The 23,751-nt window shown below is 47.8% G+C and overlaps 1 protein-coding gene across 2 annotated transcripts in view; it reads right to left on the bottom strand.

The window, feature by feature from the left end:
• The window catches only part of LOC119174176 (uncharacterized), an 80,412-nt gene that overhangs the window by 49,456 nt on the left and 7,205 nt on the right, over positions 1-23,751 (bottom strand). The window contains exons 4-5 of one of the 2 annotated variants that reach the window (XM_037424997.2): positions 19,222-19,443; positions 17,802-18,186 (exon numbers count right to left, since the gene is read on the bottom strand). In XM_037424997.2, the coding sequence (XP_037280894.2) occupies positions 17,802-18,186; positions 19,222-19,443 (607 nt within the window). The remainder of the gene's footprint in view (positions 1-17,801; positions 18,187-19,221; positions 19,444-23,751) is intronic. The other variant, XM_075896047.1, reaches the window with a different exon arrangement.

Genomic DNA, 23,751 nt, shown 5'->3' on the forward strand with positions numbered 1-23,751 from the left:
CATATCAATAAGGTGGACGCGAGAAATCACATAATTCGAAGGAAAAAAAATGAAAAGAAAAATTGGTTCACAAAGTGAACCCACCACTTGTGTATGAGGTCAGTCACTATTCCTCCCGCTCGAGTCCGTCGCATCATTCGAACCGTCACTCTCTGTGTCCCACAGCAGATCGTCTTTGATGCTGTCCAAGTTGTTCATGATGCAACATTTTACGAACGACTTCGCGACAACGTCGACTGATTTATTTCCACGCGTCCGACATCCGTATTGCCACGATGGACGGAGACGCTTTCTGCAACTTTCCCGTCAATGTTTTTTTTTTTTTTTTCGGTCGGGGTTCTAGATCTACTCTTCATACTCCTGTCGAAGGAGGGCCTTGAACGGCTTGTTTACCGAGACGTCCAGGGGTTGCAGCAGCACTGATGTCATGCCTCCTGGAATCGCGACCAAGTTGCAGTTGCTCTCTAGCAGCTTGGTCTTCACAACCGGGGTGAGGTGGCCGGGAAAACCATCTAGGACAAGCATGGACCGCGTACCTGAAGCTCCCCCCAAGCAGTGCCCCAAGACGCCGCTGCCGCACAACCCGGATCCAATCTTCCATTAGTTCGGCTGTCATCCATCCTTTCTCATGGACTCGGACGATGACATCCTTCGGAAAACACTCATTTTTCAGCATGTTTTTCCTCTTCAGAATTATGTAGGGCGGAAGATTGCGGCCGTCAGCTGTAATGCACAGAACGATTGTGTACGCTGCTTCTCGTACCCTGTCGTCTTCACACTCACGCTCCTGCCTTGTTGACGGTGCTTGCTCTCGGCATATGAGGGGGGAAAAAAAATGGACGTCTTATCGGCGTTGCCGATCTGGCCGAAATCGTAGCTGTTGAGTCTGCGGAGATCCAGCACATGTTGCTGAAAAGCAACGAGTTTGTTATTAAAATCACTTGGCAGCTTATGGCATATCATGGTGCGGTGTCACAAAAAGAAAAATCCATTCTTCGCATCATTCGCTCCACCCAGCCACGCTTAGCACGGAACATGGCATGGGGAATCTCCTTTCTCATCGCAATCTCCATTGCCTTCTTCTGAAGGGCATGGGCAGTGACAGCGAAGCCCCTGCTTTTTTCACTGTGAACTAAATCGCAGACTTCCTTTTCGAGTTCGGGGTGTTGGCCCTTGTGCGGGACCAGTGTATTTCTTGCGAGTCGCGGTGCCCTTGAAAATCTGGTCCCGCTGTTTCCTCCCCCTGATGATGCAGGCTCGGACCACGCCGAATTTTACAGCAGCACCGTGGTTGCCATTGTCCTCAGCAAGCGCGATCGTAGCTCGCTTGAACTTCAAGTTGTAGGATGCCCTTTTTGCACTTATTCTGACCTATGTCAGGGCTACCGAAAAACTGACAAAGAAACGTGCGCACGCCAACCGCCAGCACAACCTGCCCAAACTTGCGGATTAGATTGGCCTCCAACTCTTGTGTCGCCATCGCCAACTTAGCAACATACAACATGGCGGCATCCGATATTAGCGACGAGGGGGCGCGCTTGGCAACCTTAACTGCGCTATGTTCGCAGAAAGTAAAAAAAAGAGGGGTGCGTAGATTCACAAGCAAACTTTTTTCCAAAATATTTATAGTAAAAACAGGGCAGAGGGGAGGTGCTTAGAATTGCGTAAATACGATATGTGTGCCATGATTTCTTTTCACTCGAAATGGCGAAATAAACTTTTAAGGGGGGATGTGGTAATCGTTTGTAATTTTTTTTGTTTCTTGGCCTAGGTTCATGAAATTTGGTATACACGCTAAAAATCACAATAAAAAGATTATTGCAAATTTTCATAAAGATATCATAACTAGTTCTCATTTTATAAAAAGTTCTATAGTTTGTCGCTCGTGGAGAATCTGGCACAGCAAGGAAACTTGCTTAAGTGCTGGAACAACTTTTAATGTATGTGTACATATTGCTTGTAGCCAAAGACAGTGACAGATTTTTTTTTAATGCCCTAACAATATTTTGCTGAACATTATTTGCATACGCATGTGCTTCATCAAGTCCTGCCTTTCAGTAATTGTAAAATTCGAAAAAAAAATGGAAGCTTAGCTTAAACTAATATTTGAAGACTGTCTTCAATTATGGCAAAGTATATGAGTTACAATAAAACAAACAATGAAAATTGGTCTGGCCATAGTCACGCAATGCTTTCCACGAGCAATGTGGTTGACAAAAAAAAAAAAACATACAGAAAATGGCTTTTAAGGTTTTGCAAATGTTGCACCATTATTAAAATGCTCCGGGGCTCTAGTCTTTGGCATCACAGTGAAGAGGCATCTTCTTGGGCCCCTGTCTCTTGGTTGCTTCACTTTTACGCGCTTTTTTGAGATGCAGGCAGTCTTCTTCTTGAGCCCTAAGGAGGGCCACGAAACCAAGACATTTCTGAGTACATACGCGCGCATCCTGAATTATATTTCAATACTGCCTCGTTTACCACTGTTTCTTCAGCAAAAAGGGAGGCATGTTGGTCCTTGAATAGTAGAGACCAAATCACAAAATGCAAGCTCTCATCTATTCTGTGTCTTGCCTCCTTTACACCGCTCAAGCAGCTGTGCGTCTGCAAGGCGTTCATACACCTACAACAGTGGTTTGGCAACTCTGCTGGAAAGCTTGTACTTGTGGGCTGGTTGTGCATGTCCTTGTTCCTCTGCAACTCTGTGTGTACACTAGCTCGTAGGACCAGGGGGAGGGGGGCATAGCTCATGGTGAGGACTTTCACCTGTGGACGTGACGTGGTTGTACGTTGCCATCACGGCTTGTGCATAGCCGCCACATCGTTGCTGTTGTTGCGGAGAGTTATTCCATAATAATTGGTAAGCGTCTTGACCAGGTCTTGTGTAAGGCCTCCTTTTCCACCTAGTGGCTCCCCTTTTTCTTGCCTTACTGACAAGAGTGCTGAGGGCTGTGCTCATTCCTTTCTTCACATGATTTATACAGTCCCCCTTAGTTATTTGTATAAATCCATAGGGCTGCTCTTCACTCAATGCCTGAAAAACTCGGCTGTCTCCATCACAGACCACACTGCAGTACCTTACACCATTCTGGGCCAATGAGCGACCAAAAAGCTGTAGCGCGGCCTCCACCTCCATCCGACCAGATCCAACGTCTGTGTTTTTTTGGCACTGATGGTGCTGCCTCCTCTGGGGATACACACGATCGTCCTCTGCTGGTCCTAGATCGCATCCGAGGCAGAAACTAGATGAAACAACTGTCGAGCACAAGCCCTGTATAGAACTCGGTTATGGAGCCTACTCCAATATGTGATCGATGACCACGTGTCATCCAGGTGCCGTCGTAGACAACAGTGACATTTTTAGAAAAACCTACGTCCATTTCTCTGTACACTTTTTTGACAGCACGAACAGCATCTGCAAACACGTTGTCTGAAGCCACCTCAGCTGCAGGCTTGGTGGCTTCAGACAACAATAACCTTTTCAAATGATATTGGTAGGTTTTATGATGCAAGCCGCGGTGAGAAACGTTCCATGGTGGCCCACAAGTCATTCAGAGCAGTCTGTGCCAATGGTTTGTATTGCTTGCATCGAGCGAATGTTCAAATCAAACGCTCTGGAGTTATCCATCCGTTGCGAGGACCAGTGGCACAAGTACTGCATGACAGTGCCATTTTCACTGCCCGACCCAGCCTTGTCTCAGAATTCACACCCACAGAATGCTTTCAACATTTCGGGCAGAAAGTGTCAGCCAGCATTTCGTTGATAGAAGCTGCTTTCATAAGTATAAATTTATCTCCAGGTGCCTTGGAAATTTCTTGTTCACATTGCTGGCCCACCAGAGACAGCTTCCGCCGAGTGGCGGGGACACCGCATGAAAAGAGCTGTGAACGCTCCATGCTTGCGCCTCCACTACTCCTGCTGACACATAGCGAGTATCCAAGTGCGCCTGAATGGTGCAATGATCGGTTGAAGACTTTGCGTACTGTATTTACTCGATTCTACCGCTCCCTCGATTGTAACGCGCACCCGGTTTCCACGACGAAAAAAAAAGTAAGACATCGATTACAACGCGCACCCATTTTTCTCGTTGGCCCTGATCAAACTCCTGTGTGGTTTGACTCTCCCGAGAACTACACTGTCGAAGTAAAAGGCAAGAAGAGTGTCGCCGTGCGGACCACCGGCGCTGAGCGCCAACCCTGCAACGTGATGCCTTGTGTGACCGCGGACGGGCGGCAGCTACCCCCTTACGTTGTTTTGAAAAGGAAAAGAATTCCCAACGAAGTTTTCCCTAAGGGCATCATAGTTAGAGCCCAAGAAAAGCAATGGATGAACGATGATTTGGTGCTTGACTGGGTGAAAAGTGTTTGGCAGAACAGACCGGGAGCTTTGTTGGCCAAACATTCAATTTTAGTGTTGGATAGTTTCAGCGGCCACCTTACTGATAAGGTGAAGGAGCAGCTGCGCAGTGTCGGCACAGACATGGCCGTGATTCCAGGCGGCCTTACAGGAATGTTGCAACCATTGGATGTGAGCGTGAATCAACCGTTCAAAGTTCAATTTCGAAGACTCTACACGGAATGGATGGCAACCGGCAACCATGAGCAGACGTTGACCGGACGGCTGAAGAGGGCACCGCTTGCTACCGTTCTCGGTTGGGTGTTGTCGGCGTGGAGCTTGGCGTCGACGGACATTGTGTCCCGAAGTTTTAAGGTCACTGGGATATCCAACAGCCTGGATGGCAGCAAAGATCATTGTGGAATTATGATGCTCCGCAACACACCATCTCGGACTTCGAGTTAGAGGACTCGTCGAGTGACGACAATTAAGCGCACACGCGGCATACTGCAATAAACGCACTTCGTTTGCTACGTTGTTTTCAGTTCACAAAAAAAAAGTTCCGTGTATGGGCCGCACCCTGAAAATTGGCCTTCATTTCCTGAAAAAAAAAAAAAAAAGTGCGACCCTTACACGCATTTATACGGTATTTGAGCCTGTAAACCATCAAATTTACTTTGACAATGTGTGTCACTCCAATAATGGCAACAGAAGCACACTGATATCGAGCGTGGCCCCTACAATGGAAAAGCGTGCCTCCCAGATGACCAGCACCGTAGCACGAAAGAGCCCCGTGTCATGTCACTGATGCTGCAAAGAAGATTCGACACACGCTTTACAGCTGCCACTAGAATAAAGGCTCACAGTTGTAAGGTCCACGCAGGAATTGGCTAAAAATATTTAAAATTTAGTCCCCCTGAGTACCCTGTGTAAGCACTGCACTTCTTTCAAATCTTTCTTTGTTGATTTTTTATATTCCTGGTATTTTTCTGCATCGCAAACAGTTGTAACTCCTTCATATACTTTTTTTGATTAAAACTTGACACACGTCTTTATCACATTGGCAAGCATACAATGAACCTCACTGAGCAAAATATAGCCACAAGGTCTAAGTGCATACTTTTTGGGTTTCTTAATTACTATAATTTTACTATTTGTCAGACCTCATTTGTTTTGGTTCATAGCACAGGCCAAAGCTTTTTATAGTGGCCTGGAAAAAATGAATATCTTAATGAGCAGAACTTGAGCTAGAAGTGTTTTATGAAGTATTAACAAAAAGTGGTACTTGCTTTGTAACGCTCACATGTGCCTAAAATGATGTGCTTTATTTTTCAGACTACAGTCGAAACCCACAATGACGAAACCCCACGAGTACGAAATCCCCGCGGCAACGAAATATTTCTGAATCCCCGGCGAACGTTCATAGAAGCTCATGTATTACGCATCTCGCGGCAACGAAATAGTTTTGAACAGCGATCCCGCACTAACTAATTTTCTACAACGGTGCGGGCTTTATTTTACCCTCCCGCCAAAGGTTAACTGTCGAAAATATGCTCGTATGCGTGTTATGCGCACTTAAAATTTATAAACCTCTGCTTTTGCCGTGCTAGCGTGGGTACTGCCATTTTTGTTTATTTAAGGGAGGACGTGGCTTTGGGATTCCGAAAAATGGCAAAAAATCGATTTTTTGAAAATCAAGTTTTCAGTTTCCAGAACCCTTCTTCTATCTGACTCCAAATATCTATATTGAAAACCGTGCAGCAGAGCTTCGGAAAATTCATTTCACCCACCTAGGTAGCGAAACTTTTTCTGGAAATCGCAAGCAAACAGCGATTTTAAAAAAATTATGGCTTCGCAATGCCGAGAGCCGGCTTCTTGGGCTCATCGGGAACAGCATTTCTCTGTGTTTTACTTTCCTGCCTCAGCTGGCTACTCCCTTTAAAAACAAGCGCACAAAAAGCAAGTGTTTGAAGGTCGTTTCGAGGCCCTTGGTTGGCTGTTGCCGCCATGTTGCCTCAGCTCGCCTCGCCATTGGCCCGATGCTCGCTCCGGGAGATCGTCGTCTGCTGCTTGTGCGTCACGAGGACATGGCTCTCGAAAATTACTACTTCGGGACGTGTTCACGGCTCAATGATCACTTAAGGGGGGGCGCGGCAAGTAAAGTGCCGATTTTGGTCAAAATATGCGATTTTCTGATTTATTTTTTTTCGTAATCTTCAGACCTTCAACTTCCTTGTTCTAAAATATTACAGCGAAACGTGCGCTACAAATCCCGCAAATAGTGTTTTTGCCGAGGCTAGTCGCCGAAAAGTGCGAAAAAAAAGCCCCTGAAACGGTGTTGTTCACGCCGCACAAACACGCCAAGTTGTTGACCGTGGGCCGCCATTTTGGTAGCTTTGGAAAGAGGAGAAAGCCGGCTTCCTGATGGTCGCGGTCTCGTATTTCGCCGAGTGAAAATAAAAGCGCGAGGAGCAAGTAAAAAAACGAAAACGAAGAACGGCAATTGGCTGCGCGGGTCACGTGGTAGCAGGCGCGACCTCTTACTGGTCAAAGCTGCGCCGCGCACCTTGGCAACCTTGGAAGCGCGAGCGCATCTGCGGCCGCCGTGTCGAGAATCATCCGGCGTGCGCTTCGTTTTTTGCCAGTTTGCTGTTTTTGTGATAGTTCGCGTGCTTTTTTTACCAAGCTTTGTTTACATCGGTGGTCTCTTCTGAGTGCTTGCTCATACTGCGGTGCTATGTTGCCGCAAAAAAAGTTCCGGAGCGTCCACAAGTACGGCAAGCGTCGGAAAGCTTGGAACAAAGGGCAGACGACTGCGGCTGCCGTCCCAGTCGCAGTTCCGGACGGAGCATGCTCTTCAAGCGTCACGGAGCCTCTACTCAGACCCTTCGCTGATTGTTGTGAGGCCGAGAGTGTGGAAGGTGCCACATCGTCGTATGTCAGACCGCCGGATGCCGTCGACCGTGATGGACGCTCTCGCGAACCCGCTTGCGGTGGCACCGCGTCGGCAGCCGTTGCAACTCCGGGCGTGCGCGCGTCGAACATTCTATCGCGAGTTTCGGCCCAGATTCCGAGCAGTGAAGAAATCGCGCAGCGGGCGCAGACAAGGCGGGATGTTTTGGATGCCGTAGCATCGAAGTCCGCTTCAAAGCGGAAGCTCGAGCTTCTGAACGAAGGCTGCGACGAAAATGACGGCGGTAAGGACTCCACATTCTTCATTGTAAATAAGAAGATGCTGAACGGTCTGCTTTCGTCAGTAAAGTGCAACAAGTGCGACGAAGGGTCGATACGCCTCGAGACTACGCACTGCCTTGGACTCGCAGCGAGGATGGAACTTTTTTGTGACAATTGTGGCAGAGTGAACAGTGCGTGGTCGTCCCCGAGGTGCTCCGGGCAACAAAAAACGAACCCCTTTGAGGTAAACGTGCGTGCTTTGAGGGCTGTGCAGTCAGTTGGCAGAAAACAATCTGCCATAAATGACATTTTTTCTGCGATGGACATTTCGCATCGAGCACTGCACCACAAGTCCTACCAGAGACTGCAAAGGAAGTACAGCCACCCTGCCACCACATCAGCTGCCACCCGCATTGAAGCAGAAAGTGCACAGAAGGTGCATGACATTTACAAGGACCTAGGAGGAGTGCCAGGCAACATTGACGTCATTTACGACGGCACGTGGATGACGAGGGGGCACAGAAGTCATATTGGCGTGGGCTGTGTAATCGAGCTGTACACAGGCTTGGTCTTGGACCACTGTGTCCTGTCCAACTACTGCCAAGGCTGTGCTGTTGGCCCCAAGCCTGGTGACGACAACTATGAGGAGTGGCTTGAGAAACACAAGCCACAGTGCCAAAAGAACACCGATGCTAATGCAGGCCAAATGGAAGTAGAAGCAGCTAGGATCATGTTTGAAAGATCGTTTACCAAGTACAAGCTTCGATACATCAATGTGCTCTGCGACGGTGACAGCCGTACGTACCTTGCCCTCACGCAAGACAAGGTGTATGGCTACATGGTGATTAAGAAACAGGAGTGTGTGAACCATGTGAAAAAAAGAATGGGCACTTCCTTGCGCAACCTTCTTGATGAGCACAAATCCAAAGGCCGAGGACTGAGCATGGGTGGCAAAGGCCGGCTGACGCAGGGCCTGATAAAGAAGTTGACGAATTATTATGGCTGGGCCATTAAGAGCCACCCCAACGATGTTCCTGGCATGGAGAGGGCCATCATGGCCACTTATTACCATGTAACATCCACAGACCAGGATCCACACCACAACCTGTGCCCAAGTGGGACTGACTCCTGGTGCCCGCACAATCAGGCATTGGCCAAGGGAGAGCCGCTGCCGCCTCACAAACATAAACTGCCCCCTCACGTGCGAGTGGCACTGCTGCCAATCTACAAGCGCCTCTCGAACAAAGAGCTCCTTGAAAGGTGTGCGCAGGGAAAAACCCAGAACGCTGTGGAGAGTATGAACAGCCTCATTTGGTCACTCCAGTCCAAGAGCCAGTTCGCCTCCCTTCGAAGTGTGGAAAGTGCAGTTGCAGATGCAGTCTGCCGTTTCAATGGTGGCTGCAAGAGTGCGCTGCAAGAGATCACTGCTCAACTGGGCTTCAATCCAGGAGACTGCTCTTTGCGGCGAGCAGCCGAAAAGGATGCCAAAAGGGTAAACAGGGCTCAAAAGGCGCATTGTTCCACGACAAAGAAGCGCAAAACTGGGTTGCGCTCTACAGAGGCCAAGGCCACAGCATCTCAGGATTACTGCCCAGGAGGATTCTGAGTGTTTCAGGCATGTTGTGAACTTCCAAACAAGAGTGAACTTTCAAAGTCAGTTTTCTCAACTCTTGATTTTCGCCTATGTGCCTTCGCTAGAACATCTGTCATTTTCTAACAAAGACTGATAGAGTCGTTCCGTTTTTTGCACTAGGCTCAGGAGGCCTTTAGCAGTGCAATAAAGCTTTATCTCTCTTCTTACTCATCATTTAAAATTTTTAGAACACATTTTATAATTACTGCGATGTGTGCGCAAAACAACATCCATGTTTTGGAAATTTTATTTATGGTTACAAGAACTAGAAAAATCAACTAATAGCTTCTTTGCACAAGTTGATGCTTTGGGAACATAATAATATGAAAAAATAATTTCATTTAGCAATAATTATCTTTTTAAGTGTGAAGAGCATTAATTAGTATAATTATGCTTGTAACTCAAAAAGTACAAGAGGTATTTGAGAACGGTTTTCACATTTGGAATCCTCACAATCATCCACATACACACACCAAATTTCATCACAAACAGTACATTAATAAAAAAATTAGTTTTACTTGCCACGTCCCCCCTTAAGATATAATCACGCTTTAGTTAGGAGCAGTAGGCGGATGCGAGATTAGGTTACTAGGAGCACAGCGCGTCATCGGAGTCGTCTTTAGCCCTCACTCTGCCGACAGCGAGACTGCGAGCAGGAACGACGCGCTAGCGCACTCGTGGCGACGTGCTTTGTCGCAAGCAACGAAGCTATAAGTGGAGGCACGGTCAGAATACTACGAGTGGGCGCGCGGTCTACAAGCGCGGCGCGTCATCGGAGTCGGCCTTAGCCCTAACTTCGCTGACAGCGAGACTGCGGGCAAAAACGACGCGCTAGCGCATCCGAAAGAACCCGCGGTTTGTTTTGGATGCGCAGGACACCCTTCGCTCCTTCGGCGCACATGACGAGGATGTAGCAATGGGCCACTTTGTGCAGTGCAAAGGCAGAGCTTTGAAGTTGTTGCATGGCAAGGGTCGCAAAGTTGACCGACTTCTCGCAATAAATTTTCGTTTTGCTGGCCGTATCACTGTTTTTATGTCTCATACTCGCGCCAACGAACTTCTCGCGAATCGGTTTCCCCGGCAATTTCGTTATTGCGGGTCGACTGTAATAGTTTCTAGTGATTATTGCTTTATAAAAAGTTTTCTGCCACTTGGTCTGATACCATAAAAAACACTATGGTCTTTAGAATTGCGTATCTATGCAAGCATACAACTTAATACAGTCAAACCTCGTTATAACGAACTCCGGAAAAATTGCAAAATAGTTCGCTATAGCACAAATTCACTGTTCAAAACACCACCAAAATATCGCCAGACCCTGGTGTGAATAGGTCGGCAGCATGACAGGAATTGACAAGACACTTACTTGAACCAAAATACATTTATTGAGGCGAAAAGAACCTGTGCAACGTGGCTTGTTTTGTTTTTTTTGGTTGATAACATGCCGTATAATGCCTTGCTCTGCCATGTCGAGGCATTCCACTAACTTGAGCCCGGTGTCTTCCATCGCACTGCAATAGGACTGCGCCAGAAACAAACCAGCCAAAGCTTCGCTAGAAGTTGGCAGTGGAATGTTTTCGGAGACGGCATCTTCAACTTCCGCTGCTCGAATCCCGATTCGCTGGTGTGTCACCTTGGCAGCGATTTCCACGTCAGTCAGTTCGGCAACCACTTCTGACACGTCATCGTCGTCAACGAAGTTGTCCTGTGTGAGCGTGTCCGATGCATCGCCCACAAACCGCGAAAAATCACTCCACATTTCGTCGAGCTCGACAACCTCTTCAGAGCCTTCAACATCTTCAGTGGGCTCTTCAACAGCCTCAGCGCCAACGGTGAAGCCAGCGTGCCGAAAGCAGTTCACAATCGTCTCTTTCTTCACGCTCTCCCAAGCGGCCTTCAACATCTGTATGGCACCCAACAAGTCAATTTTCCAAGTCTTCGTTCATTCGAAAACGAATGAGCAGCCGCTCAATGAGCCTTCGCTTGTAAATCGCTTTGAAGGCGCGGATGATCCCCTGGTCTAGAGGCTGGAGCTTGAAGCTGGTGTTGGGCAGAAGAAATTGGAGCGCAATATTGCTCAATGGAACATCTGCGGAGTGTGCCGAGCAGTTGTCGACAAGGAGACACACTTTCCTGCCTTCATCCCCAAGCTGTGTATCCCACTCCCTCAACTATTTCCCAAAGAACCCTTGTATCATCCATGACTTTCGATTGGAAGCATAGGTGACTGGTACGTCGCATCAGCCTCTCATACAATTCGGCGTCTTAAACATGCTGATCACGAATGAACGAAGTTTTGTCGAACCAGCCATGCATGTTCGCGGCAAGTAGGACCGTGATCCGGGCCTTGTTTTGCTGGCCACCATAACCTTTCTGCCCGCGGGTGTCCAGAATTTGGCGCTGCAGCATCTGCCAGAAGAGGATCATTTCGTCTGGGTTAAGAATATCTTTTGGATGATATCTGGCACGAATTAGAGGCCACTCTTCCACTCTTCTTTCATCCACTTGTCCATCACTGCAGCGTTCGCGGACTCACTTTCGCCCATGAGAACTTTTCCGACGATGTCGTACCGGTTCTTAAATCGTTGCAGGCACCCCGCACTGGCACTAAAATTTTTCGGATCGAGTATGAAGGCAGAAGTCTCTTGTCTTTTGCTGCAGCATTGGCCCCGACACAGAAATATTCCTAGCCCATACGTCGATGAACCATTTATGAAGACATTCTTCGACGTGTTCGAAGTCAGCGGGTCGAATACGCCGTGCGTTGGCATGTTTTCCGCCGCCTTGCTGAACAATTTCCTTTTTCTGCTCAGCACCGTGCCTAATATGCTGCAAGGTATTTTGAGAGCATCAGCAACGACTGACTTCTTTTCACCTCTTTCGACACGCCAAATAGTTTCCAGTTTCGTCGCATACGTCAAGGCAGCCCGTTTCTTCCCGTTTTGCGCCATGGCGACGGTGTACGACACCGCCTAGCACCGCAAAAACGTGCAGAGAAAACACCACACACACCCAACAACAAAGCAACCGCTAGCCCGGAATGGCGGCGTGCAAACTGACGCGTCCATGCCGTCGATCGTCAAGGCCGCTTCATTCTACCAGCGCGTCAGGCGCAGGAGATTTTAGTAAATGACTGTATCCGTATCCTTAGAGAGTGAAGCTTGTTGATCTCGGAAGCCATTAAGGGGGGACGCGGCCCTTGAAAACCGAAAAATCGCGAAAAAGTCGGTTTTTGAAAAACCACATTTTTGGGTTGTATGTCTCATAAACTACCTATTCTGTAATTATCAGCACCTAATTCAACCGCAAAGTGCAAGAAAAATACTATTTTCGAGGCCGCCGCGGCGTCCAAAACAGGCGCAAATCCCGAAATCAAACCAAACTTCGCGCGCGCGCCATTCCCGGACCATGCGGTCGTCCCGCGCCATCTTGGTGTTGTTTTGACCGTGAATTCTTTCTCTCTCGTTCGCCGCCTTGCAAAATGGCGTCGGCAGCACAGTTGAGACGCTATTGGCGTTTTCCCGCGATGCGATGCGGAGCGCTGATTGGCTAGAGCAGCGCATTCATATCTCGCGGGAGAAAGCGTGCCCGCCATTGGCTGCTGTGCAGCAGCGGGGGCGGTCGCTCCTCTCGATGGTGCGTCCAGCGCGCTCACTTCGTTGTTGCTCTCTGCTCCGTCAGCCTCGACAGACGTCTGCTTATGAGCCGCTCTTCGCCTTGTGCTATCTTTTCGATCATTTTCTCTCGTTTTTTTTTTTATTTTTGCACTAGTTCTGTGCCTTTCGTCTTTGTTGTTGCGAGCGATGCCGGCAACGAAGCCGAAGTCAGTGCGGAAGTCCGGTGCGCGGAGGCGCGCTATGCGGCTTGTACGATCATCGAAATTCCGCTATTCTGCTGCGGGTGCCGACTGCGTAGACGCTTGCAGCGACGGAACTGTGTTGTCGGCTGTCGCCAGTCGAGAATCCGACACATCGAGTGTGGCTGGAGCCGCAAATGCACCGAGTGTTTCCGAGATCGCCGGGCTCGACACATGCTCCGAATCGATGCCATCCAGTGTGACACCGAGTGCTTCTGATATCGCCGGACCCAGCACTTCGTCTGAACCGGTGCCATCGAGCGTGACACCGAGTGCTTCTGATATCGCCGGACCCAGCACTTCGTCTGAATCGGTGCCGCCATCGAGCGTCAGTGGACCGTCGCTTCATTTGCGGACGCGTTTCCTAACGAAGGAAGAAATCGATGCGAATGCGAAACGTCGTGACGCCGTTGCGCTGAACTCGAGTCTACGCCGGCGACGCAGAAAAAATTTCAACTGATGCAGCCGGCTCTTGCACCTGCAGTGACAAGTGAGGGCGAACATTTTTCGCTCGTTCAAATGAACATCTTTAACGTCGTGCTCAGCCCCACAGTGTGCAAAGAATGTTTGAAAGGTGCTATGACTGTCCGAGAGAGCACCAAGCTTGGACTTGCAACAAAACTTGAAGTCGTATGCGCCTCTTGTGGCACCGTCGATAAATTATGGACATCACCCCGCAAAAAGGACACGCAGGCCTTCGATGTAAATGTCCGCGCCATAATGGCTATAAAGCAAATAGGCAAGGGGCAAACAGCTCTTAATGACTTTTGGGCTGCCATGAACGTCTCTTACAGAGGTCTTCACCACAAGACGTTTCAAAAGCACTTGAAAGAGACGTTCAGGAAGCCAGAGGCCACCGCTTTGGAGAAGTTTTATGCTGATTCTGCCACAGCAGTGATGAAAACATATAAAGAAATGGACCCCAGCTTCTGCAAGGACATCACCGTAGTGTACGATGGCACATGGCATAAGCGGGGTCACACATCGGAGTGAGATCGGTAATTGACTTCTTTACAGGTCTCATCTTGGATGCTGTAGTTCTTTCAAACCACTGCCTTGGATGCCAAACAGGGCCCAAACCTGGAGATGCAGCATACGAAAGCTGGCAGAAACACCACATTTGCCAGAAAAACACAGACGCAAAATCGGGAAGCATGGAAGTGGAGGCAGGCTTAAGGGGAGATGCGGGTCGAAAAACGAGAATTTTCTAAAAAATTATCGATTTTTTGTTTTCACCTGTTTTGTTAAGATTAGTACCTCTACTATTCTGAAAAAAAAAATCTATGTCGAGAATCAACTGGAAATGCTTTAAAATTGCGTCTGAAGAGCACAAGGTGGCTGTCAAAAGGCCGAAAGTGTGTCATCTTCGAGCACCTTGCCGCTGATAATGCGCCGCTGCTCGCCATTGTCGACCGCATGAGGCGAAGAACCGAGCCTCACTCTTCAAATAGCGACGGTTTCCCGCGCTGCTGCAACGCAAGAAATAATAAAGAGAAGCGCGCTTTTGCCGCCTTTTTCGAGCGCCGCGACTGGCTTTTAAATCACGTGGTACGGATCGGGAGCCGCCATTGGCCGCTGCGCGCCTGTGTGTGCTGTGAAGCCTACTTGCAGGATCCGTGTCTCGTCGAGCAGCACAGCTGAACAACGCTTTTCTCGAGTGCTTATTCGTTATGGATGAAGAAAGCCGTAGGAAGCGCGGTCACCGGCCTGTGAAGTTCCACGCGGCGCACAAATTTCGAGGATGCCGGCGCAAATCAAAGCCGAACACTCAAACCACGAAAAGATCGTCTGCTGCCGCAAAACGTAGTGGCAATGACGCCGATGCGCCCGACGAGTTTGCCGCAGCATTCGAATATGTGAGTGCCTCCCAGAAAAAGATCGGACTCTTCGAAGACGAAGAAAAATCACAGGACGACGAGTCTTCGTTGATTGCTGATGTGGCAGCACTGAGCATGCTTGTTGTGCGCGGTGCAATGTGTCCGACGTGTCGCCATTTGGGATTACGTGTCCGGGAACCGGCCGACAAGCGGAAAGCACTTGCGTCGTTCGTCGAACTCCACTGCCCAAACAGTGAGTGCCCCGAGACTATTCTTTCGGCGACATATACTTCGCGGCGAGTAGCTTCAGGCGGGGAGGCCAGCGTGAGCGTGGCGGGTGACGGACTGACCGCGAGGAGAACATACGACAGCGGGAGCTCGCGCGATAGCTACGCTGTCAACGTGAAAGCTGTTGTGGCGGCGCGCTCTGTAGGCATGGGCTACGAGCAGCTAGTCCGATTTTAATGGCAGTGGCCACTACAAGGAGGATTTTTCTTTCTTGTGTACAAATTTCGTCGCATTCAATGACATCATTGATAAATAAACATGCAATTTTGACTTTAAAACTTCTTTTTCTCAAAACACAAATTTTGCCATTTTTGTCAATGTGCCCCTCCTTTTTCGGGTACTTCTGGTGCTCAGATCTGCATGAAAATTTTCCCAAATTTTTTCCAAAGTACGAGAAATGCAATTATCTTGTTTAAGTGTCAATATTCTTTTTATATAATAAAAAAAAGTTATGTAAACTTTTACTAGGGTAGGAGAAATATGAACTTCCCACGTTAAAATTTTTCACGTCTAGTACATATTTTGTATGGACTTCCAAATTAGTTGTTTGCATTCTACACTTCATTTGAAACAATATGAACTATCAATTGTAAAAAATTTATGAAGTTTAGGTATGAAAAGAGGGGGGCAAAGGGCTTAAGTTTTTCACTTTGTCATGTTGCAAAACTAAAAGTATGCTATTGCAAGACAACTCATTATATATTCGAAATCAGCATAAAAAGTTCTATAAGCACCTCAAGTTTCATTGCTCTCGAATGAATATTAAAAAAAAAGTGTCTTCAACCCGCATCTCCCCTTAACTCTCTTTGGGCGGTCTGTATCCAAGCATGGCCTGCGGTACACCACTCTTGTGTCCGACGGAGACAGCCGTACCTTCGCTGCCCTCACAGAAGAGAATGTGTACGGGCTAGTGCCAATTGTAAAAGAAGAATGTCTGAACCATGTTCAGAAAAGGATTGGAAGTGCTCTTCGAAACATTGTGCAGAAAAGTTATAAGCCACTGAGTGGGAAGGGGAAGCTGACTAAAGCCCTCATTGAAAAGCTGACAGGATATTATGGTTGGGCCCTGAGAAACAATTCAACTGACCTAACAGGCATGCAGCGTGCAGTGATGGCAACATATCACCACGTCACATCGACTGACCAGGACCCTCACCATGAACTTTGCCCAGAGGGGGCTCAATCGTGGTGCCACCATAGAGCTGCAGAGGCAAAGCGTGAGCCACAGCCAAAACATAAACACAGCCTACCGGACTATGTCGCTGCAGCTATGCTGCCCATCTACGAAAGACTGTCACAAAAGTCGCTTCTTCAGCGCTGCCTGGGAGCGAAGACGCAAAATGCATCAGAACCATTCCACTCCATTCTGTGGTCTCTGATGCCGAAGGAACACCACTCATCCTTGATCGCGGTAGGAACAGCACTGCATGAACCAGTGCTGCGCTACAATGCCGGCTGCTGCAAAGCAACCCAAGTGATATCGGACTCCATTGAACTTCAACCAGGTCATCTGGCCATCCAGCGAGCTCGTGAAAAAGACGCTTTACGCCTAAAAAAGAATTCTAAAAGACACCAAGAGAAGATGGAGGCCAGGCAAAAGAAGAAAAGAGTGCGCCAGGACACTTCTAGCTACTGTGCTGGAGCTTTTTGAAGAAAACACGTGTTTTGAACTTTCTCGGCCTGTTTTCTCAGAACGGATTTTTTTGCTAGTTGTGGTGCTGAGGAAAGCAAGAACTCGAAAACCGTTCATCAGATTTGTGTGCCGTTTGTTTTTATTCTGTTCCTGAATGACCCTGCAAGGGCGTAACAAGCTCCTTTTTTTGAAAATTGGTGCTGTTAATTTATAATAAACAATTAATTTTTGAGGAATCTGGTCATTACTGGTTACATCAAATTCAAAGTTGCGTGAAAATTTGGGGGGGGGGGGGGGAATTAAAAAAAACGGCTTTGTAGTGCCCTGGGATAGCTATCAAGGAATGACCACAATGAATTTCAGCTTTCTACTATGTCCTGGGATTTCTCACGACTCTTCCTCAGGCGCCCATGTGAAGCACCCAGTTAAACCTCAGTAACTCTGGAACTAAGAAACACAGCTTCGTGAAACTTAGCAGTTGTGCTAGTTTTATTGTAGTGAACAACCCCTGAAAGTTTCATCCAGATATCTTAAAAAATAAAAAAGTTCGGTCTCCAGGGTAGCCTCCCCCCTTAAAAAAAAAATAGTCATTGGCCGTCTACACCTCTAAACCGCGTAAGGCGCTACAGGTGCATCGTATATAAATGCGGGTCCGCCCGACTACCGCTGTGCTGCGGAGAAGCAGAACATGAGCTCCCGAAGCGGTCCGGGAAATTCGGTCTATCCATTGCGCGCTCGAGTTCGTTCACTATAAGAATGCCAAAATACATACAATTCTTTATACTTTCTGTTAGTTCATTATATCCATGTTTGTTATATCGAGGTTCAACTGTACTAGCGTATTGATGTTGCACCTCAGATATGTGTGATATTTGCTTTTGACCGACAATGTTCATAAGTACGAATGCAGCCACCGGATTAAGTTGGTCAGGTGTTGCGCAAGAGCTTAAACTTTTGCCAGGTGGCTGAATCATGCAACAGACAAACTAAAATTTCTGCCATGAAGTATCCCAAGAAAGCTTTTATAAAAAAACGGCACACTGGGTATCAAAGAGTGGTGGACTCACCAGTGGCTGGCTTCTTTTCCGCCTTGTCCTCTTCGGCAGCCGAAGCAGTCTCCATGGGCTCTTCCTCTGCTTCTTCCTCCTCCTCGTCCTTCTTCGTCTTGTCGGCCTCCTGCTGGGCCTTGCGTCGCTTGGACGCTGGCTTCGACTCGGGCTCAGGCTGCTGAGCCCCTCGTTTGGTACCCCTTCGTCGGCTAGGGGTGGGAGTCTTATCTTCTTCCTCTTCCTCCTCCTCCTCTTCCACCGCTGCTGCGGATGCACCACCACGGCTGCCCCGCGTGCCCCGCGTGCTGCGCTTGGGACGCTCCTCGGCCGCGGGCGTCTTGCGCAGTTCGGCGGCTGATTTGCGGCCTTTCCGCAGAGGCCTCACCACTTCCTCCTCTTCATCCTGCGAGTCCATTGGGGCATCGTGAAAATCCGCAACCCATCTCAAACTGTGCTCCAATGACGCTGCACTTTGCCAGACGTAGACCAATAAAACATCATGGAAACACGAACACCGAGCTATGCACAGTCAACACCGCCTCATTTTCTTCTGACAGAGCTTCCTGCAAGTAAATCTAGGTGTTGTTTCTACAAAACATCATGTGAGCAATCAAAAGGAAATACTTCTATAATACAAAATAAAAGGTATGTGTCCTCGATCCTGGGCTTCAGAATCAACCTTTATAGTTTGATCTCATGGCAATTAAGTCATCTTCAGTGCACGTGCAATCATGTAGCCACAGTCAGCATTATTGAACAGTGCCCTCTAATATGAAACTTGGTAGCTTCTATTTTAGTCTTTATTGCCCGAGTTACGTGGCAATGCCACAAGGCTTTCCAGGTGTGTACATGTTACACATCAAGATACCAACAGAATACATGCCACTGGCTCTTAATAACGGCTTTTCATATAAGACAGGCATTGCAACAATACATTTTATTGGGAGTATTTCGGGAGAGACCCGCTTAGATAGTCGACACGCTCATCATGATATAATCGTTGGCTATTGCTCGTGCATTCAATGGTAGCTGCCATCAAGCACTTCCAATGCTCATCTTCGCAGGCATTGCTCCACTTGCACAAAAGTTCGTAATAATGGCCGGCCGGCCAGCCCCTGCACTTTCTAAGAAGGTCCTTAGAAGCCCGCCCCCCACATAGTTAAGCTTTATGCAACAAACTATTGTCCTATGTACTCAACAAGTGGCAGAAGACTAGTCACTACAGTTGAGGTGGTTGGTTGGCCGCTGAGTGTGCTAAGTTCTATGGGGACTCATCCAGTATTTACTGTGCTATACCTTTACTACTTTCAGAACAAACACACATTAACAGATGTCTCTGTGCAATCCAAAGAATATACCGATGCGCAACCTAGCAAATGCCCAAAAGCAAATTAAATGAGCGTGACATCACACTATGGCCTGCAGCGGCAGTGCCCACCTCGTCTTCGTCCTTCTTGGTGGCCCGCCGGCTCCGGCGGCCTGTAGTAGCCGCTGCAGCCTGGCCCCGCGGCGGCCGCCCCGCACCCCGTGATCCGCGGCCAGCAGCTCGCTGCTTGCTGGTGCCGTCCCCAGAGTTGGACTCGTTCTCACTGTCCTCGTCGGCACGGTACTCCTCCTCTTCCTCCTCTCCCTCGGCACCGTCACTCTCCTCGTAGTTCACCTGTGTCCCCGCACGACCAGGCAACCCACCCCACGAAGTGCGTTGGTCCATGTTCCAGCACAACGTAATCACCGTTTGAGCAGTATAGTCAAAATATTTCCCCTAATGCAAGGAGGACTTTGCGAGACATTGCCGGCAGCTAGTGACACTGTCTTATGGGACAACAAACCGAAGGGTTCAAGTTCACTTGCCCATTCAGAAAAAGCTGAAGCTCGCAAGATTGACCTCAACTTTTTATGGCCAGCAACGTCGACCCACCATTTTAGACCTCCGTAAAAAGCCTTCACTGTGTCTTTGATTCACTAAATGGTGTGGAGAGCATAAGCAGTATGCACTTGACGTCATCCGTCAGGATCGCTAGCAGCGAAGTCGTCCTATTGAAAGTCCGTGCACTCGCCGCACATGCAAAAAACTCACTGAAGCTTTGTGATTGATAAGGCGGCTTAAGAGAGGAGGTGGCATTGGAAAAACTTTTTTATTTGTTGACCTACAGCAATGAAATTCGGCATGCATACTCGTAAGTGTCTCGAATAGGAAAATATGAAAAGTTTCATCATGATAGCTTCAGTAGTTCCTAAATTACATAATGCTACATGGTCCAATTACATGGTGTGCTCGTGAAAAGCCTAAGCGCTGTAACAAAACATGCCAGGAAGCTGCGAATCATGTTGATCTTTACTCAAAAGAAAGCTACAGAGTATGGCACTCTCAGAATTTTTTAATAAGTTCTTTTTTTTTTGTTTAGATATCATCATGGCTGCTGACACACATTGTCAGAAACAGTGGCATGGACAAATCATCGTCTAGAAAAAAAAACGGGGCCATAAAACAAAAATTGAAGATTGCTGTACCCACAAGCAGTGTTCGGGGATTCAGGAAAAAAAAAATCAAAATCGGTCCAGTCATTCCCGTGCTACTCTTTCCATGAGCAATGCACAATGTCGAAAACACACTTGTGAGGAAAAGCCTGTCGAAGTTTCCGACAGGTTTTTTTCAATGAACTTTTTGTTTCTCGTTGGATATTGATAAAAATTGGCACAGACACTAAAGAATGACCTCACAGTGCTTCCATAAAAATTTTGAAGCGATACCACAAATACTTTACAAGAAACAAATTTATTTCTTCATTGAACCATGTGGAGGGGCTGAGCATATTGTCAAAAAAACAGTATTGAGAAAGCTGCGTTTAAAGTTTCAACTTTTCTTTACGTCTCTAAGACACCTAAAAATTGTGACCTCAGGTTTGTCTTGCGATATTTGACTTCTTTTCATGATTTACTCCTTTTCATGACTTACAAAGAACAAGTATGGATTTCAAACCAAGTTCTTTGTATGAAGGAGTGATGTGATAGGTATGACAGAAAAGATTGTAATTGAATAAAACCATATACTGAAATTATCACACATAGTTTATTTGTGTTGAAGTTGTAATTGGCGTAACTGAGTACTTGATTACAAATATTCACTGAACTTTTCTTTATTTGGAGAGAGGTTTATTGCATCAGAAAAAAATGGATCACACCATGAAGGCCTATGCCTTCTTTCCAAATAACAAAGTTATGGGCAGAAGACTGGTGGCACAGGAGTGTCTAGCAGTATAATTAATGACAAGAAACGGGCATATAAAAATTCGTGCCCCTGATTCATACACGCTCTTTCGCCGCTCTAGCCGTGAAACGCATCATCATACAGCCGGTCATGGAAACTCTAATCTACAGCAATTCATTAACCTCGGAACATTCATAGACGTTCGCGGCGATATCAAGCACGGCTCCAAGCACATCTGAATCGCATCACAAAAGCTTATTGACAGCACTCCATATGACCGTGGGGTGCGCGGCCGCGTGGACAGTGCAGCCGGCGCGTAATGCACTTGCCGGCGGCGTTCGATGACGATGCGCGAAAGGTGTAAGTAATACGATGACAAAAAAATCGGCGCGAACTGCACTTGGTATCGCATTTTCGAATGACAACGCGCGAAACTGCTAGCCGCTGTTCTGAGCAATCCTTGGCAGTGAAGGGTAGGGGGGTGACGAGCTTGACTGTGTTGTCCGTTGCCGATGCGTAAAATGCCAGTACGTGATTCAGATGAGCTAGCGAGTGACGTGGTACATTCCTTGCGAAGAAGCACGTCGTCAAGAGTGCGCTTGCGCATCGTTGTTGCCCGCAGTCTCGCTGGCGGCAGAGTTAGGGCTAAAGCCAACACCAATGAAGCGCCGCACTCGTAGACCGCTGCGCGCCCGCTCGTAGTAATCTGATTGTGCATCCGGTGCAGCCACTCGTAGTAATCAGATCGTGCCGCCGCTTACAGCTTAGTTGCTTAGCTTCGTTGCTTGCGAAGAAGCACGTAGCCACGAATGCGCTAGCGCGTCGTTCCTGCCCGCAGTCTCGCTGTCAGTGGAGTTAGGGCTAAGGACGACTCCGATGACGCGCGGCGCTCGTAGACGGCGCGCCCGCTCGTAGTAACCTGATCGCGCATCCGCTTACTGATCGTAACTAAAGTGTAATTATATCTTCAGTGATTATCAAGCCGTAAACACGTCACGAAGTGCCGATTTTCGAGAGCCATGTCCTCGCGACGCACAAGCAGCAGACGAAGATCTCCCGGAGCGAGCATCGGGCCAATCAATGGCAAGGCGAGCTGAGGCAACATGGCGGCCACGGCCAATCAAGGGCCTCACAAAACGACCTTCATACATTTGGTATTTGCTCGCTTGTTGTTAAAGGGAGGAGCCAGCTGAGGTGGGAAAGTTAAACACGGAGAAATGCTCTTTCCGATTAGCCTAAGAAGCCTGCTCCCGGCCCAAACATCGCGAAGCTATAATTTTTTGAGAATCGCCGTTTTTCTCGCCATTTCCAGGCTACCTAGGTAGGTGAAACGAATTTTCCAAAGCACTTCTGTGCGGTTTTCAGTGTAGATATTTTGGAACCAGATAGAAAAAGGGCTCCAGAAACTGAAAACTTGAGATTCAAAAAATCGATTTTTTGCCATTTTTTGCGATCCCGAAGCCGCGTCCCCCCTTAAATGACTGGAGACTTCCCGAATGTCTCTTGCGCACCAACGGAACTTCAAATTTGCGCGGCGATGGTGTTGCCACATTGCGGGTCAAGGCTAGTGCATGCCCGTATTGGATTAAGAAAAATACTGAGCATCGCTAGGTTCTTTGTTTTTGTGCTCCTTAATGCACCGAGTTTGCTGCCTATATAGTATCAGCCAACAGGCATATGCAACATCAGGCTGAAAGCAGCTACAGTGTAATGTGCAAGTAGTAAACATTCGAGAATCCATAAAAGCAAATGCTGATAAAAACAGACCAATTATGGTCGCATGAACAGGTCAGCATTCTGCGCAGGATTCTTCGCCAGTGAAGGAAGTGCACTGGAGAACTGCCCTTTGTGGGTGCTTTCTCAACACAATATTGGCTACTTTTGATTTGCAATCTACCACGGAATGCTACACCAGAATCATTAACAAGCGATACTCTGTAAGTATCTACAAGGCAGGCCAACGTGAAATATACTTATTTCAGGCCACAAAATAAAATATCCATGAAGATACTAGACATTTAAAATCTATAACGCTTTTTCAGGTGATCAAGCATCCACAACAGTCACAATAATGCCTTGAACACAACGATCAACACATATATCAAATCACAGTGATGTGCACTGCCACCTTATGCAAAGCCCTTTTCCATCCGAAAGCTGAACCCTTGCACAAGTGCACCCGGGGGATGGAATCTCAAGACAAAAGCATGCTTGTGTTCGACCATAAAATCTATTTCAAACCTTTTGGAACAGTTCCAGCATGAACTTGTGCTAACAGGCTAAACTGAACTCTGGATTTTTTACCTTCGTGGTAGGTGCACGCAAATTACGGTCCAGTTCAAAGCTAAACGAAATGCAATTTGGGCAGCCATGATGAAAGTCAACAATGGGGAGCAAAATTGGAAAGCCTCCCGTCATTACTATTTTCCCAAAAGTGATGTACTCCTCGGTGTGTAGAAAGCTGCCTACACGTGGTCTGAAAACATGATATGTAGTGAAGAGGAATGCCCACTACCGCAGCGACATCGACAAGATGGCGCGAGGCGCGAGGTAGGACTGCCTGGTTGCTGCTGCAACGACGCTTGTATACTCGGCCAGCTCTTGCTGCTTCTGTATGGACGCTGCTACCGCTTTTCGCCTTGCATTTACATTATATTTTGGTGGAGGCTGCTGCGGTTTTTCCCGACCCTGGAATTGCGTAGCCGAAAGCTGCCGTCCGTCATGCCTGATGACGCTGTCTTCACACACCCCCGGGCTTCG

This window comes from Rhipicephalus microplus, chromosome 5 (assembly GCF_043290135.1).
Source record: "Rhipicephalus microplus isolate Deutch F79 chromosome 5, USDA_Rmic, whole genome shotgun sequence".
Lineage (NCBI taxonomy): Eukaryota > Metazoa > Arthropoda > Arachnida > Ixodida > Ixodidae > Rhipicephalus > Rhipicephalus microplus.